General features: G+C 48.8%; 1 protein-coding gene across 7 annotated transcripts in view; it reads right to left on the reverse strand.

The window, feature by feature from the left end:
- The window catches only part of DOCK2 (dedicator of cytokinesis 2), a 425,062-nt gene that overhangs the window by 21,655 nt on the left and 384,938 nt on the right, over positions 1–18,469 (reverse strand). For all 7 annotated transcript variants that reach the window (XM_085001779.1, XM_085001778.1, XM_085001782.1 and 4 more), the window contains 7 exons: positions 16,220–16,310; positions 15,469–15,588; positions 11,497–11,586; positions 9,812–9,916; positions 7,384–7,525; positions 2,105–2,186; positions 391–475 (listed from right to left, as the gene is read on the reverse strand). In XM_085001779.1, the coding sequence (XP_084857905.1) occupies positions 391–475; positions 2,105–2,186; positions 7,384–7,525; positions 9,812–9,916; positions 11,497–11,586; positions 15,469–15,588; positions 16,220–16,310 (715 nt within the window). The remainder of the gene's footprint in view (positions 1–390; positions 476–2,104; positions 2,187–7,383; positions 7,526–9,811; positions 9,917–11,496; positions 11,587–15,468; positions 15,589–16,219; positions 16,311–18,469) is intronic.

Here is an 18,469-nt window from a genome sequence, read left to right on the forward strand (position 1 = left end):
CCAAATGTGAAGAATCGCAGTCTAAGGCAAAGAGCTGAGAGGGACTTGCAGCTGCCTCCTCGTGCCAGTCTCGGCCCTTGGGAATAGAAGACAGGGCCTGGCTGGGAAACGCAGGGGACACTGGGGAGTGTGAATTCCCTGTGGTTTAAAGTTGCATCTCGCGCCAGGCCTGGGTTATATCTTGAGAGTGGAGAGGCTCAGGAAATGAGAAAACAAACCCAACGGAAGGACTGGAGAAGGGGTGTCATCGCGCCAGTGGACGTTAGTTCTCTTTTCTTGGACTCTGGATCAGATGCCCTCCCGCCCTGATTCTGGCAGGTGCACATTCCAGTTGGTAAAGGAGGCCCAGGGAAAGGATCAAGGCCGCTGAAGGGTCGGGGAGATACTTACAGCAAACTCGTTCTCAGGGTCGACAGTCCCCTTGCGCACCGGCCGGGAGTAGTGGAACTTTTGCACATAGTTGGATTTATAAAAGCTGCAAGATAGGAAGAGGCTGAGGCTCCTGGGAGCAAAACCTGACCTGACCCTGTACTGTCCAGGGAGGCCCACTGCAGTAAACTACAGGCCTGGCAGAGTTCTAGCTGTAGCATCGTAGCATCTAAAATTAAGCTTTCCACATAAGATGGTTTAGAAGCTAGCCAATCTTAAGCCCCTGTGAGAACACAGCATCCTTTAAGGTACCCAAAAAGTTGGATTTCTATCAATAATGTACACAGTGGTGACTGGGTCATCGTTTCTTGAGATCTCAATGAAGGATCTGGACACACCTAAGGTCCCAGCCTAATGTCCCAGGGGTGTCTTCCAAGAATTTCTTTAGGTGCCCCAGCGCCTCCCCGAAGTCACTCTTCCTGAATCTCTTTGGAGGTTCTGGCATTGGGATGAGCACGGCACGGTGCCAGCTGTATGGTTGTCATCCTCTATCCACGGGTGCCTGATGCAGAGGGTGACGGGAGACTGAGAACTACATTGGCTCAGCTGCCTGTACTGTGTGAGGCGGTCTCTCCCTGAAGGAAATGGCCACTCTTTTCACAAAGCAGCTCTTGCTTCCAACAGGTCCTCCCAGAGCAGAGGCCTTTTTCTAAGACACTCAAGGTGCTAAACAGGGTACCTGAGCCTGAGAGGGGGAGCCAGACCATTCATCCCACTCCAAGAGTGGGGCAGCTTGTGCCACGGAGATCCCTCAGACTCCCTGCTTCATTGCCTCCGCACTCACCAAAATGTGACATAAAGCAGATGGATTCCTGCCTTCCTGCAGCTTCCTCTAATTACCCCCCTCTTATTTTTATTTTAATTTTCCTTTTCATGACCGCACCCACGGCATATGGAAGTTCCCAGGCTAGGGGCTGAATCAGAGCTGCAGCTGCTGGCCTACACCACAGCCACAGCAACACTGGATCTAAGTTGCATCTGTGACCCATGTCCCAGCTCTCGGCCATGCTGGACCCTTAACCTGAGCAAGGCCAGTGATCAAATTCAAGTCCTTGTGGATACTAGTAGGGTTCTTAACCTGCTGAGCCACAACGGGAACTCCCCCCACTCCTTTTCAAAGCCTCATCTGCACACATCCATTGTCAATGCACAATATGAACAAATGTTAAAAAGATGTCCCTTTGGAGAACATGCAAGAGAAGAACCCAAACCTGTCCTGGGGAAGCCAGTGACACCATAGCCCTCCAGTCATGTCCCGTAGGATGCATGGCTAGACTCTCTCACTGTGTGTTGGATCTATTTGTCTCCACCCTGCCTGTCTCCCGCCTACACACTCTCTGGCCACGGATTCCCTGGAGCCACTCTGGGATCAGCCTGAGTGACAGGCTCTCTATGTCCAGTTTGGTGAAGCCCCTTCCTGCTTCCTGAAGACTCACCCTACTGCAAGGTGAGCCTGACTTAGTTCTTCCCTGCTATCTCTGATGTCACCCTTCTCAGGTGCAGAGCCCAGATGGCTCATGGGGATAATGCTTCTCCCAAGAGGAAAAGGGAGAACAGGCTGGTTAAGGTAGAGAAGGGACTAGAAGGGCACCAAGGCTTGTCCTGCCACCAGCTCAGATTGGCGGCCCATGGATTTTCCTCCCCAACACTTCTTCCCCTGGGCTGTGGCACTTACTTTATAATCTGGTCAGGCACTGGCTTGTTCTTGAACCTCGGGTGTTCATCCAAGACGGGTTGGACGGTGAAACACTGGATGTCTGTGATTCCTGCTGTTAAGAGCTCATAACGTGTTGTCAGCCACACAGACAGTTCTAAGCACAGCAGGTCCCGGCTGAGACCTCCCAAGACAGTCCTTCTAGGGCCAGATTTTAATGAATGATCAACCTCAGGTTGATCACCTAGTCGGCAGGTCCTAGTGATGAGTTAGCAGTCCCTGTGGTGCTTGATGAGAGCTGCCTGTCACTTGCAACCCCATCCTGGGGCTCTGCTTCTGCTAACAGTGGGTTAGCAGTCCTTGATTATCATTATCATTGCTCTATTATCATTAACAAGAATAACAAGCATGTAGAGCCCTCAGTCGATTGCAGAACGCATTTCCCCAGGGTCTCCTCGCATCCCTCCAGTTTCTTTGAGCAGTGTTATCAAGGTAAAGCATACCTTCCAGAGACAAGGACATCAAGGTCAAAGAAGCTGGACAACTTGTTGAAGGTCACACAGTTTGGGAGCACAGAGCAAGGGTCTATATTTGGGTCTTTTAACTCAAAGCTCAGCTATCTTTGACTCCAGCCTTCTATTCAGCGTGGCCCTCCAACCAGCAGCATTGGCATCACCTGAAAGCTTGTGAGAAGTGGTGACTCTCAGGCCTTGCTTCAAACCTACTGAATCAGAGTCTGTATTTTATAAGCTCCTCAGGTGATTCATATGCATACTCCAGGTTAAGAAGCACTATTTTAGAGCAAGAATATACATGTCATTTTACACTCTGGCTCTGAAAGTTTGAGACTAACTGTCTGGGGCAGGAATGTAAGGCTGTGTCCAGGCTCAGTTGGAAAGAGTTCCGTGATCGATTAGTGATGCCTGCCATGGGCACGTGTTCCAGGAGAGGCACCATGTGGGCCAGCTCTTTATCCTGCCTATTCTAGACCCTTATTCACCATAAGTTGGTAATACAGCAAATCCAATCAACAAGGTCAGTCATCACTGGTCCCACCCTGATCCTTACTTCTCCTTCCCTATCTTCCATGGCTCTTTACCCATCTCTCTTCTTCAGGTATTCAAGCTTTCTCACCCCTCTGCTGTACCGATGAACACCATAACTCCAAAAACTCTTTTCCTGGGGTGACATTCCTGCCAACTAAGGAGTCACAAACTCCTCTTGTTAGCATTCAAGTATGCCACTATTTGAATATGGAGTATTCACATATTCCAATAGGTTCCCAACCCATTTCCCACCGTAATCTTGGAGCAGCCGTCAGATTCTGCTGTTCCCTTCGCTTGGATATGACCCGACATCAGCACCACAGCCCCACGTTCATTCAATCGACCCTCAGCCGGGTGTCCTTTTCCTTCCCGACCCTCCACAGCGTCAGGTCTGTACTTTGAACTCTTCTCTCTCCAGCTCCCCGACTTCTCCCTCCTACCCACCCCCACCAGATCGTCAGCTTTCTGACGGCAGAGGCTGGGATTATTTCACACATAAGAAAGAGCCCAAACCTAATTGCAAGTTAAATTCACCCCCTCCATAAACTTGTTCCATACAAATATGGTGGGGATTTAGCTGTTTTACTTCTGAAGCCTATTTCTGCATTAAATAAAAGTCCCTTATAGGGAGGTAGACAGACAGAGCCAGAAAGAGGGAGACAGAGAGGGAGAGAGAAGACAGGGCAAGAGCAAGCAATGCTTAACACAAACAGGTAAGCCCACTGGAAGGGTTTCCAGAACATTCAGGAAAATTGATTTCTTTCTCAAGCCATATAGTGAAGAGCCTTCTCTGGGAGGGAGATCCCTCCGGATAAAGTCTAGGACAGGACTTGGCAAACTATGGTCCTTGGGACAAATCTGGTTCACTGCCTGTTCTTTTATGGGTCACAGCTAAGAAGAGTTTTTGTACTTTCAAATATTTGGGGGAAAAAAAGAGTATGATGTGGGGGTTCTCCCATCGTGGCTCAGGGGACACAAATCTGACTAGTAACTGTGAGGACGTAGGTTCGATCCCTGGCCTTGCTCAGTGGGTTAAGTATCTGGCGTTGCTGTGATAGGTCACAGACATGGCTTGGATATGGTGCGGCTGTGGCTGTGGCGTAGGCCAGTGGCTACAGCTTTGATTCAGCCCCTACCCTGGGAACTTCCATATGCCATGGGTACGGCCCTAAAAAGACCAAAAAAAAAAAAAAAAAAAAAAAAAAAAGTATTACATGACATGTGAAAATGATATTAAATTCAAAAATCTGAGTGTTTACAGAGAAAGTTTTCTTGGGGCACAGTTATACCCATCCATTTTCGTATTACCCATGGCTGCTCTCGCACCACAAGAGAGTTGAGTAGTTGTGACAGAGACACGTGACTCACAAAGTCTAAAGCACATCCTATCTGGTCCTTTGCAGAGAAGTTTGCCAACCCCCATTTTAAAGAAGGGACTAAACCATGTCTGTTGGTTTTAGCAACTTGCCTTGGCCAAGAGGAGAATCCAAACCTGTCCCGGGAAAGCCAGTGATATCAGAGTCTTCTGGTGATGCCCAGCAGGATGCATGGCCAGAGTCTTACCATGTGTTAAATCTATTCATAGAACAGTGTGGAATCTACACATGGAACAGTGTGGAATCTATGCACAGAACTGGCCCCAAGGTTTGGGCAGAGAGGAGGGCAAGGGACAGGAGACATCCAAGTAAGAGACTTTTTTGCTTTTTAGAGCTACACTTGCAGCCTATGGAGGTTCCCAGGCTAGGCGTTGGAGCTACAGCTGCTGGCCTACGCCACAGCCACAGCAATGCGGGATCTGCAACCTACACCACAGCTCATGGCAATGCCAGATCCCTGACCCACTAAGCGAGGCCAGGGACTGAACCTGCATCCTCATCGATATTGTCAGGATTCATTTCTGCTGCATCACAATGGGAACTCCTGAGAAACTTTTGTTTTGTAATGTCTTCCCCTACTTGGATTCTTAAGTGAGAAGACACGAGGTTTGTCGCCTTTCCAAAGTGTCTGTCAACTTTTCGACATATGAAGGCAAGAGAAGAGAGCATAAAAAGCTCAGATTTTCATAAAAATCAGAACAGAGTTCAAATCCTAGTTTGATCAATTCCTGAGACCTGGTACAAGCTGCTCAAGTTTTTCAAGATTCAGTTTTCTTATTTGCAAAATGCAGAGAGTAACAATACTCAACTCCTAGAATTACTACGAAGATAAAATGAAACAATGCATGAAACATGCCTGGTACATGATGAACATGACAGAACGGACAAAGGGCATTCTGTCCATTCATCTTAAACAAAACGATAGCATTATAGAAAGAACCAGACTTTGAGAAAGACAGATCTTAGAGTTCAAATCTCATCTCCATGACTAACCAGCTTTGTAATCTTAGGCAAATGGCCTTACTTCTCTGCCCCGCGTATCCCTTCTCTATGAAATAGAAAAAAATTAATACCCATCTTACAGGGCTTTATGGAGATTAAAGAAATGGTGGTTATAAAACACCCAGCCTCATGTGTGGCATGTCGAGGACGTTCAGCGAATGTCAGCCCTGCCTCTTGCCCTCTCCACCTGGCTCCTGGAGCCGGATCAGGCCTGCGTGTGACGACATGGCTCGGTGACACACGCGCTCTCCTCCCACCACAAGTTAAAAGGCCAGGGAGCCGTTCGGCACCAGGATGTCCACTTGGAAAGCCCTCAGTACTAATCCCGTGTCTCGCCTGGGACCAAATTCACATTTGTAACCAGCCAGCCCCACCACCGGTTGAATTCCTCCTGCAAAGAACCCTGGTAGAGCAAGCATGAAGGGCAGGCGAGCATAATGAAAAGGTTACAGATGAATATTTATCACCCGAGGGGAAAATATTTGGATTAAGGTTCGGCAGGTTTAGCGGACCAGCCATGCAACCTGTCAGCCCCATTTTAAAGGCTGTAACTTAATCTGTGCTCCAGGGTGCAGCACCGGAGCCCTGCTGGGTTAACGCGCCCCTCCCCCCTCGCTCTGCTGTCTGCCTTCCCCTTGGGCTTGTGTGCTCTGGGCCACTGCGAGCCCTGCCCTGCCCCGCGTGAGCCCCATTTCCACCACCCTCTAGTGAACCACACTAGCATCATCGCCTGTCAGCTTGGCCCTCTGGGTCCAGGGAGCTGGCTCCGTCTGTGCATCCCTCCCTCCTTCCTCCTGCTATCTGTCCATCTCCTCTTTCTTTTCCCTTCTCTCTTGTTTTCTTTCTCTTTCTGTTAACCAGCAAGCATTTCTGGAGAGTCGGCCTTGGGGATTCCTGCAGTGGGTCTCTGCCCTCCTGGAGCTTCTGTTTTAGTTCTAGCCTACGAGTCCTTTAAATGCATAAAAGATGAAGACAGATGGAGACCAATTCTCAAAAGAAAACAAACAGGGTTTGAAATAACACAGGGCTGAAGGCTTCTGATCAGGTGACCAGGGAAGGCCTCTACTGGGAGGTGACACTGAGTTGGGATCTGATGGGTGAGAAAGGAGCTGGGGGAAAGGCATTCCAGGCAGAGGGAAGAGAAAATGCCCAGGCACAGAGGTAGGAACAAGCTGGGCATGTCTAAGGAACAGAAGAAGGGCATGAGAAAGAGTAAAATCAAAGCTCCTGAACAAGGTCTGTATCATCTGACCCCTGCCTGGGTCTCCAGCATCACCACCCCGGACTCTTGCTTCCCTTTCTCATGCCCTTCTGGCTACTCTAAGGGCAATGTGGCATCATTTCAGTTCTTGGAACCTCAGGACCTTTGTACATGATGGTCCTTCCCACTGTCTGGGACACTCTTCCCACCTCCCACTAACCCTGGGCTCATTATTCACCATAAGCATCACCTTCCTCCAAGAACCTTCCCTGGCCTCCCAAACACGGTACCCTGCAGGGCTTTCTTTTGGCACTGGCACACTTTTATAAAGGCATATTGTGACGCAATTAGTTGTTCACTGTCTTACTGTATAGACTAGAAGATCCCTGGAGGTAGGGCCATTTTGTGAGTGTCATTTCCAGAGCCTTGCACAATGCTTGGCAGAGTCAGGGCTTGACAGTATGCATCACAAGAAAGAAGGAACGAGTGAGTGAGTGAATTTATCAATGAAGGCAGCATTTAGAGTTCCTGGGATGGGTTCTTTTTGGATCCTTCACTGGACACTAGAATTGGCACCACTGCAAGGATTCTGGCAGCAGTTCTGAGCGCTATGGACTCAAGTCCTGGCAGGGCTGCCTATGCGTGGCCCTTGGCTGGGACATTCTTCAAGGATACACTGGCCTGGGGCGTTCTTCACGTCATCCCCGGGGGCAGAGGTTGTGTTCATCTTCTCTGCGTTGGGGAACTGGCTCATCAGCTGCATCTGGAAATCTTCTCTTCGCTCATACTCCTTCCCTCGGTAGATGAACACTTTGTTCTGCAAAGAAATGACACCCATCAGAGATCCCAGGGCCTGGGCTTGGAGGACATGGCGCAAGCAAAGCTAGGAGGCTAGGAGGCTGTGGCACGAGCCAGGGCTGTGGTGACCTCCTATAGATCTCTCCCATCACTGTTTCTTCCCAAGGGAAAGGAGGGGCTGAATTCAACAACTATCCAGCCAGGCAGAGCACTTTTTAAAAAAGATTGGTTCTAAAGGGAGAGGAGATCATAGATGCTGAGAACTTCCGCAAACCATCCTATATGCAGCTTCCAGAATCATTCCCCACTCAGCTTTCACCGTCGTCACACCCACTCTTCCCATTTACATGACCACATAGTTTCCCTCCTGCCTTTAATGGACCATGTGGGCCGGACCTGTGGGCTAGAAGAGACCAGCATTTGGGTCCCTCGTCACTTGGCTCCATGGAAACACACTCTCTATCCTTCCTGGACCACGTTAGCCTCTTCTAGACCAGTAGCTTTCAAACAGGGGGTGATTTTGCCTCCCAAGGGGCACTGGCAATGTCTGGAAATACTGTAGGTTATCACAGCTCTGGGGAGGGGCACTACTGGAACCTAGTGGGTTGAGGCTCAGGAGGTTGCTAAACATCCTTCAACACACAGGACAGCCCCACAGCCCAGAGTTATCCGGCCTAAAATATCCATAGAGATGCAGCTGAGAAACCCTGTTCTGGACCATAGCTGTGCCACTCTGCTGCCCCCAGTGGCCTCTGAATTCTTCTGTCTAAACCCACAACTGTCACTGACCTCTATGTATCAGTGCCTCCAAACCTAGCCCCTCATCACAGAAGCCTATGAGCCTTGCAGAAGTTCAGATTCCCAGGCCTCACTCCAGAGCTGCTGAAATGAAGCCTGTGGGAGTGGCGCCCAGGAACATGGACTTTCAACAAGTGCCCCAGGGGGTCGTGATGCAGCAACAGGTGTGGGAAGTCATGTGTCTTCCATGGAGGAAACCCTCACCATCTGCTCTGCAGCCCGAGGTGCTCACTCCTGAGGCCCACTCGGACTTCCACATCCACTGGCAACGGTGAGTGGTTTGGCCCCTTGACCAGACTCAATCAGGTGAGGTCAGAGAGCAGATTTTCTGTTTCTTTGGTATCTCCTTGACCTCAGGATTGAACTGTAGACTCAAAGGCCAGAAGGAAAGCCTTTGGCTGACCCAATCCAATGCTCTCCGCGATGAATGACGAATCCATGAAAGCAGCGGTTCAGACGCTGTGCTCCAAGGATCCCTGAGGGTCCCCATAACCCATCAGAGCCTCACAAGATCAAAACTCTTTTCATCATAACAGGAAGATGCTGTTTGCCTTTTTCACTCTCATTCTCTCAAGAGCGCACAGCAGAGTTTTCCAGAGGCTGCACGATGCGTGGCATCACAACACCCTGAATGCAGAAGCAAGTACAGGAGTCTAGCTGTCCTCTCTTAATCCAGTTTGCAGAAATAGAAAATAATCTAACTACACAGATTTTTATTGGAAAACATAGCCATTTTTTTCATAAAGCTGTAGTTTATGTTGACCTATGATGGGCTTATTATTGTTACTTTTAAATAAATGGATACAGTTGACCCTCCATATCCTTGGGTTCTGAATCCAAGGATTCAACCAACTGTAGATAAAAATATTTGAAAAAAAAATCCAGAAAGGTCCCAAAAGCGAAACTTGAGTTTGCTGCACTCTGGCAACGGTTTACACAGCTTTTACATTGTATTTGGTATCATAAGTAATCTAGAGGTGATTTAAAGTATTTGGGAGGTTATATGTGAATGCTGCACTATTTTACATAAGGAACTTGAGTGTCCTCGGATTTTGGTATCTGAGAGGGTCCTAGAATCAATTCCCCATGGATACCAAGAGATGGTTGCATTTAACATTCTTCTTAGTTTTAATTTTGAATATGGTAGATGTAGACAGATGAAAGTGTACATATACAGAACTTCTTCCGGGGCCTTGATAGTGTTTATGAGAGAAAGGGGCTCCAGGGCCTGCTGGGCAGCTCCTCCAGCTGCTCTGAACACCCCATTTGGGGATGGGGCGCTCACTACCTCACAAGGCAGCTCTGGTTGCTGTGAATGTAGAGAAACACAGGGCGTGGCTGAGGTGCTGATGATACGGGGGGTTGGGGTGTGCATGGGGGGTGGGGACAGCACTCAGATGGAGGAGGGCACAGGGTTTGGGCACAAGCAGAGCCTCGGAGCACAGAGGGAGAGCCGGATGCTGAGGCCCCGGGCCCTGGCCTGTGCCTGGGTCACCCCGAGACTCACCCGCAGGAAGGAGGGGAAGCCCTGGCCGTAGTAGCCGACAGCAAAGTAGTCCGGCTTGGGTCTGAGGATTTTCATGATGCTTTCATAGAATTTTGCCTGCTGGATCTGAAAGAAGAAAACTCACAGGTTGTAACAACACAGATGTGTTATTAAAGGCACGTTCGACTCCAAGAGACCATGGTTAGGACGTGGTCATTATACCAGAACCAATGGACCAAGTGCACCTGTTGGCCCATTCATGGAAATGTGTGTAATCACAGCAGTAACAGCTGCAGTTACCATATACGGGGTACTCTGTTAATCACTGACCTACACCAGCACGCTGACTTGCGTCGCCCTCGTAACCGTCCCACAGTGTTTTATCTCCATTTTGCAGATAAAGAAATAGTACCTTTAGTGCAGGCCGTCAGTAGGGAACTGAATGCAGCCACCTGTTCAGAGCCCCCACCGTCATCACTCCACTCCCACCGGGCTGTGTTTGCGACAGTCTACAGACAGGTAAGTGACCCTGGACAGATATGTCCTCCCGGGCGTTCACACCTAACATTTCAACAATGCTAAGAGGTGTGTGTTTTTCCTATTTTAACATCTCTGAGAATAGTTTGCATTTTATGTTACACCGGATGGCATCTTCCAACTGCTATTAACTGGAGATAAATCATGACGGAGCAGGTAAAATAGAATGGCGCCCCTCACAAATAATAGCATCTTAAATTGGACACAAGATGGAAGATAAATGTGGCCCTGGACGTGAACGTGAGCCTGTGAGAAGTGGGCTGTCAGCATGTGCATGAATGTATTCTGGGTGTGCATGTGTATGCGTGGCTGTGTCCTGCGTGTGTTGTGTACATCATATATGTTCAGAAGGCAGGTGTGCCTCCACACCCACAAACATCGATGTGGACAAACTCAAGTGGATAAAAGTGTTTCTTGGTGCAAGCAGTGGGTGTGTTTGCATCAGAACCTAGGACACTAAACTCCATACCCACCCACCCCCCAAAAAAGCTAGAAATCCTCTTCGGACATTCTGACTTGCATGTTATGGTTCCCTGGAAACAGCTGGATGGACCGCTCAAAAAGCGCTCAGGTAGGGCCCTGGGGGCCTGGCTCTCGGGCCAGCAGGAAATGCTGTGTGGGGGGAGCAGCCAAAAAGTTCTGCATTTTTCCTGCAGAGGCCACTTCCCCGTGAAGCCCTGGCCTCTGCAGCTTAAGCAGGATAGGCTGGCTTCCCCACAACCTCCCACCCCCCTCACCAAAGCTCGAGCTTTGAGGAGCTAATGGGAAACGGCCAGATGGGGAGCATTTTAGTGTGATTTATCTGTTAATCAGAAAGCACAAATTTGCGTCTTTATTTAATTGGCTTAGTGATTTGCGGGAATTTTACTGCAAGTGTAGCACAGCGTTTATTGGGTGTGCAGCGGCCGTGGCAGCCCCAGAGCCAAGCAGGTACTTAACACTCCATCCGAGAAACGGTGGCTGATGAGTTTTCCCAGAAGACCTTCCTTTGGAAAAATTCCCACCATGGAGGGAGACGCACAGCACAGCCTTGCTCAGCTCAGGGGCTACTTCCATTCTTTTCCTGGTCTCCTGTCCCCACCTCCCCCTCCTTGGACCCAGGCTCTCTGCTAAGCCCAGGCTCTGAGCTCCCAGTTCCAGGGCAGTCAGCTCCCCCTGGGACGCCTTACCAGGTTCTGGCTCAGCAGCTCGTAGTCAAAGATTTCCATCTCATACTGTTCCGCCAGCTCCTTGCACAGACTGATGGCCTCTTCCCACATCTACAAGGAAGGTCATAGGGATGCAGGTTAGGGGGACCCCCCCAGGCTTGCAGAGCCCTTGCCAAGGAAGGGACAGATCCACAGCCTGACTCTAGCCCAGACCCAGACCCACACCCAGGGAGCTGGGTGCTTCCCAGGAAGCAGATCTCCTCTGCCTCTCACTCAAGTTTTGTGATTAATAATGGAACACCCACAGACTAGGCGAAATGCTTTGCATGCTCTCTGGATCGTCCCCAGCACTCTGAGAGGTGACTAGTGGCATCCACATCTCCCAGCTGAGAAACAGAGGTTCAGACCCATAAAGCATCTGCTCCAAGCCAAGTGCTCAGCCAAAAGCAGGGCCAGGACGCACACCTGATGGCGACCCTGGACCTTGTGCTGATTCCCTCTCTTAGAGGTGCTTAGTACATGAACACGTGGCTGCTTCAGCTCCCCGTGGGCAGGTGGGGCAGGGAGGTGTTAGCCCTACTTTCCAAGGAAAAATGGTTCACAAAGAAGGAAGCAGGTGGTGCAAGGGCAGAGAGTTTCTGGGGACAAGTTGGGGTCAGAACCAGCTCTCCTGATGTTTGCTCCTGGGATCTTTCCACTCTGCTAACCCTGCCACTTTCTTTTTTTCCTTTGGACAACTTTCATCCCTCTCTCCCTTCCTCTCTTTCTCTCACTTAAAAAAAAAAAAAAAAAAAAAAAACAAGAAAAGAAAGGCTGTGGTAAGAGCATTTAACCTAAGATCTACCGTCCTAGAGTTTTAAATGCACAATACAGAATTGTTCAGGCCCAATGCTGTACAGCAGATCTCTAGAATATATTCATCTTGCATCAATGAAACTTTATACCCATCACTTCTTAATGGTATTATTTAGGGTGAGTGGGCAGCTGGCAGCATAGAGGTGGAGGTGGGGCCGGTACTAGGGTATCAGAAAGAGTGATTAAAACTCTTTAAAAATAGATCTTTTCCATCTTTCAAAGGAAATACTGCAAAACAAACTCTGGACATAAGGGGTCATTTCCCCCTACTCTCTCTTGAGTGAAAGCAATGTATGGTCCCTCCCTCTAAGACCGAGGGGTCAGGGACCTCCACAGAGAGGCAGGGGAGGTGCTGGGGGGCTGGAGATCTTGGCAATCTCAAGGGACACCCATTACATTTCACATTTGGTTGAAAATAGAAGATGTCCCTAAATGGAGAAGCTGGGGGAGGTGGGGGAGGAGAGAGGCGAGGTTGCCAAAATGCAGTGTGTGCTTTGTAGCCAAAGTGCTCCCTCTGCATTCAAGCATAAAAATAAATAAAAGCAAGTGCCGAGTGGAGGAGCCATGGCTGTAAACCCATGGACAACTTAGTGAGCAGCATAAAAATGCTTTATATGCCAGGAGGAATCGAGTCCACAGACCAGGCTGGGCTGGGGTTTGCTTTCTCCTTAGCTTGGACCAGAAGAAGGGGGTAAGGGCCCTGGGCTGGGCCAGGGGACTGTCTGGTTCAAGTGGAGGTTTTTGCCAACTTCCCAGCATAGTATGCCAGAAATACTCTTCCTTGTGTGTTAAGAGACCACTAAGGGGCCAAGGATGGGTACAGGCAGGGAGTCAGATACCTGGAATTTCCTTGAGATCTGTCCATGTGCTCACTGGGACCTCTGACAGTCACTGATCCCTCTCAGTCTCATAAATTAGTTACTGAGCCCTGCTGACTTCTAGGCACGTTACAGCATATAGTGGTGGTAGAGATAGAAAAATGGACAAGACACAGTCTCTGCTTTCATGAAACAGAAGTGGATAAAGCATACACATAAATAGATGTAACAGTTGGGTTTTGAGGGATGTAGAGGAGTCCACCAGGTAAGGACAGATAGACTTATGGAGTCGAAGGCCATTGTGTGTGTCTGGATCAATGAGACTCCATGAGGGAAGATGTGGGGAAAGGAAGTTAAAGGGATGCTGAAGAGTCTGGGCTTCATTCTAGAAGCCACAGCAGTGGCTTTCAGAGTGAGCTATACCCATCTGCTCCTTCCTCTCTGCTCCCAAAGTAACTTAGCAGGACCCTGTCCCCTCCCCCTTCCCCCATTATTGTACAACACCGAAGGGTTATGCGCAAAGCAAGATGATGAATGCTATGTCTGTTTTGCCAACTAGATAGTAAGCCCCTTGACCCTGGGGGAAGAGGCCTTTTTTCCTCTTTGTTCAGCACAGGGTGGGCTGAACTGGATACTTTGCAGAGGAGAAGGTTCAACATGTCCTTTGGGGGCTTTCACAAGGTGGCTGACTTCATCAGCTGATAAAGCAGGAGTCAGCTCTGACGTGACGCCCAGCAGGACAGGAGGTTCCGGGATGGCACAGTCTCTGCCCTCAAGAGGCTTATGATTGTAAATTATAAAAACCGTGTTCTCCAACTGCTCAGCTCCTGGGAATTTATAAGCCTCTCCACAGACATTACCTCATCTTATCTTTCCAGGGAAGGTGGGGAGATCAGACTAAGACAGATGCAATGAACTGCGGTGACAGAACAGGCCAAAATTAAGTGTTAAATTGTGTCTTGATGAACTGTAAGAGGCCTTGCCATTCCGAGGAGGGGCAGGGCTGTAGATAAGCTGGAGGACTCAAGAAAGGCTTGATAGAGGAAGCGGCCAGTCAACTGGGGCCTTGAAGACAGAGTAGGTAATAATGATGACAGTTAAAATTAAACCAGCTATTACCATGTACCAACTCCTATACTGGATGCTCTACATGAGTTTTTTTGTTTGTTTGTTTGTTTGTTTTTCCCCTCACCTAATTTTCATAATGCAACTAGGAAGTGTGTACTACTGATATCTTGATATCGTGGACAGGGAATTGGAGTCTCTGAAAGACCAAGGAGATTGCAGGTGGTAGAAGAATGAGGTTTGAAACCCAGAGCTTGAGCACTTAGCCACCACGCCATGTCTCCCACGGGATGAGTGGTGGCATTTGAGCTGGTGCTTCCTGAAGGTCTCCTGGAGACTGGAGGATGGGCAGCAGTTGGACCAAACCCAACAAAGCACCCTGTTCTTGCTGTTTAGAGATCAATGATGACACTATGATGTCACTCATATATTCAATTAATTCATTTATTCAACAGATATCTCTTGGGCCCTGTATCTCAGACTTTGTCAGCTACTGGACACTCAACAGACAAGACAAATCTCTGTGCTCATAGCCTTCTAAGGAGGGGAGCCAGACAATGAGCAAGTAAAAATGAAATTATCAAGGTGACAAAATGATGACAGTGACAAGTGCTCTGAAAAAGGAATAAGGGTGACTCATGGCAGGGGTGCTGCTGTGGCTTGTGTGGCCTGAGAAGGCCTCCTTTAGGACATGACATCCTTTGCTTGGGAAAAGCTCTGAGCCATGAGAAGGAGCTGGCCATGGGGATATATGGAGGAGAAATGTTCTAGGCTGGGAAAAGCAAGTGCAAAGGCCCTGAGGCAGAAAAGAGCTTGGCATAGAACATATGCACAAGAGGGAGCCTGGCAGGGATAAAATGAGAGAAGTAGTCAGGGCACAGTTCATGTGGGGCCTCGTGGTTCACGGGGAGGGTTGTGTAAGTGTTCTAAGTTGATGGACAGCCATTTGAGATGATGGTAAGCAGGACAATAGCATGATCCAATACATATTTTATGATCACCCTGTTTCCTACCTGGAGGATAGGGGTAATAGCAGAAGCAGGCTGATTGCTTAGGACTCACTGAGCATCCAGGTGGTCAGTGTTGGTGCCTTGAAAAAAGGTGGTAGGAATGGAGATGGAGAGAAGTGATCAGACTTAGGATTGAGAACAAGAGCTGACCAGACCTGCATGTGGACTGGGTGTTGAGTATGGGGGAGAACGGTCCTTCCTGGTAACTAGGTTCCCACAGAGAGAGGAAGCCAGGGACTGATTACCTTTCCTTTGTCAAAGTAGCCTATGATGATCTCATAGAGCGTCTCCTTCAGCTGCCGGTGGGTCTGGGGGTGCTGCTGGCCTGTCTGCATGACCTGTGATGCACACTGCTCATCTGACCACTGCGGAGAAAGGACATACGTGGTGACCTGGGGCAGGTGTCTCTCCCACTGCTGAGCAGTGGGAGAAAGCCCTGCAAACACCGCTGCTGGCCTCCCCGCGGCCCTGAGTGTCAGTCAGAGAGATGCTGGTCTGCAGTTTCCATCCGGGAGGTGCCTCCTCATTTCTGCAGAGTCATACTGATCTGACTCTCTATTGGCTCACATGGGTGGTTTGTAGTTTTTCTCTGAAATCCTGCAAGACGTGGTCCCCAGTCTTCAAAAGTCAAAGGAAATCCTTCAGACTTTGTCCTGCTCCAGGAGCACTTTCAAGAGAAGAAAAACATCTCATGGGGCCTGCTAATGATTTATAGTTGATGTTTGGATGTTATATAAAACAGTTTGGATGTTATGTAAAACTGCAAGACATATCTCGGGGGGTTGTTTTTGCTGCTAGATGTGAAGGTCACCTGAAACCTTATGTGACCAGAGAGAGCAATGCAGAAAAGTTACCTGCCAGGCTAAGGGTTTGGGGATACAGAGCAAAACAGAATCTATTTGGCTAATTCTTTTTCTTTTCTTTTTTAACTCTTCAACTTGCTGTGGGGGCTCCATGGGCATCCCAGCATGAACCCCTTCCCTGGAAGGGCAGTACCTTGAGGAGCCAGGTGTGGAGAAGGAGCGTATAGGCGGCCTCTGTGTAATTGTCGCAGTCTAGGTGAAGGTCACGGAGTTTGTACAGGTATCTGTTTGGGGAAATATGTTAAATTACCAGGTGCAATAAGAAGCAGGTGGTAGGGCCAGGTAGAGCCATAGGGAACAACAGAGTGCCTCTTAGAGTCGCAATGGAGTCCTCCATCCTCTGCTAGCCAGCCCCCCTGCATGAGTGCCAATGACAGCATCTAGCACTTGGGGGGCATTTAGTCTGTAATGGGAATCATGCTAAGTATTTTAGATGCTTCAGAGCACTTAATCTTCCTGACAGTCCTGTAAAATGGGTCCATTGAGAATTCCCATTTGCAGATAAGAAAACTCTGGCCTAGCGAAGTTAGGTGCCATTCCAGCTGGTATTCAACTGGATGCTGAAGACTCTGGCCAATGCAATATGATAAGTAAGGGAAATCAAAGAAGAAATAAATCGCTTGTCGGAAGTCACGTGCCCGTGAATGGAAGAACTGGAACGTGCTCCCGTCTAACTGCCCAGAGCCCATGCTCTGATCACTGTGTGACTCACAGGGTGTGGACAAGCCACAGCACTGCAAAGGGCAGCTCCTACCCTCTTCAATGTTCTTTAGGTATAAAGGAAGTGAGGTTTTTTTTCTTGGTCTTTTTAGGGCTGCACCCACGGTATATGGAGGTTCCCAGGCTAGGGGTCTGACTGGAGCTGTAGCCGCTGGCCTATACCACAGCCACAGCAATGCTAGATCTGAGCCGTGTCTGTGACCTACACCCAGCTCACAGCAACATCGGATCCTTAACCCACTGAGCAAGCCCAGGGTTCGAACCCACAACCTCTTGGTTCCTAGTCGGATTCGTTAACCACTGAGCCATGACAGGAACTCCAGGAAGTGAGTTTTCCGATAAGAAAAGGAAGTGGACCAAGGGCTAGAGATTGGCTATTCACTTGGAGACCTGGAGCTGTCAGCAAGGAGAATTACTATTCAACCATAACCACACTCCCACCTCCCATCCTTTTGCAATGTGAGGATCCAGTTCTGAACCCTAGGATGACTCCACAGTTGAGACGTGTTAAGGACAGGACCAGAACAAACGAAAGGCATTTTGGTCAATTATTTGATACATAATAAGTCTTAAGAGGCAGTGAATTAACTTCCCTGTGCCTTAGTTTTTTTGCTCACCTGTAAAATGGCAGTGCTTATAGAATCTACCTATAGGGTTGCTGGGTATATACAGGGCCAGGCAGACCATGTATAAAAGGCTCTGTGAGTAACAGCCAGCATCGCTGCTAATGAAAGCAAATATGCACTAAGAGTGATTAGCCCATAGCCAGCACTGAGCAAGGAAAACTATTATCTATTATCACTGTGGACCAGGTTCTTCTACAAAACATTCCCTTCTTCCACTGAAACAGAATCCAGAGCCCCCAAACCACTGCTTTGGTGACTTGCATGTTATCAGAAGCATTTATTCAAACCCAACACTTAGCAATTTGGTAAAGGTAATGCTGAGATGCAATGCCCTTGGTCCTTCCTCCAAGAGAAAGGGTGCCGTCTGCAATGGTGCCAAGACTCTGCCTTGGCTGTCTCACGACTGGGAACAAAGGGCCTCTCAAACATCTGCACTCAAAGCAGGTCTCCATGCTCAGGCTTGGATTCCTGTTAGAAGAAAGCTTTCTGCATAGAACATCAGCCAAGGAGGAGCTCGTGTTTAATGTCTCCGACTGCATAAAACATGGCCCGTGGGCCAAATGGAGGCTGCCTGAACTGAGACTGCCAAAGATTTGGAGGGGAAGAAAGGTCAATTAGTGGCTTTTTGATAACTAATGAGCTAGTGACCTTTTGCTCATGTATTCATTTAATCAGCAAAGATGTACTTCGCACACAGGCAGTACCTGACATTAGAGATAAGTGGTGGCAACAGCAGATGTCATTCTCAGGGTTTGAAATTGACTGTCTAGGAAAGGGGACAGGTGTCAGTGAGTAACTGCAAAACTACGGCTGTGGCCTTTGTGAAGGAGAGGTCTATGGTACTAGGAGAGCAGGCGTCATCCAGCTGGGGCTTCCAGAAAGGTTCCCATCATGGGACCATCGGACTGAGATCTGAAGGTAAGAGGATGAGAGGGGAGCATTCACGAGAGAATCTTCATTCATTCATTCAACAAACGAGTGTTTTATAGATTATATCAATTCATCCTCCCAACAACGCTTTTTATGGATAAGAAAAC

Source organism: Sus scrofa, chromosome 16 (genome assembly GCF_054392235.1).
Source record: "Sus scrofa isolate SSC_HxYL_T2T_F1_AM1 chromosome 16, Sscrofa_HxYL_maternal_Yorkshire_Landrace_v2.0, whole genome shotgun sequence".
Taxonomy (NCBI): domain Eukaryota; kingdom Metazoa; phylum Chordata; class Mammalia; order Artiodactyla; family Suidae; genus Sus; species Sus scrofa.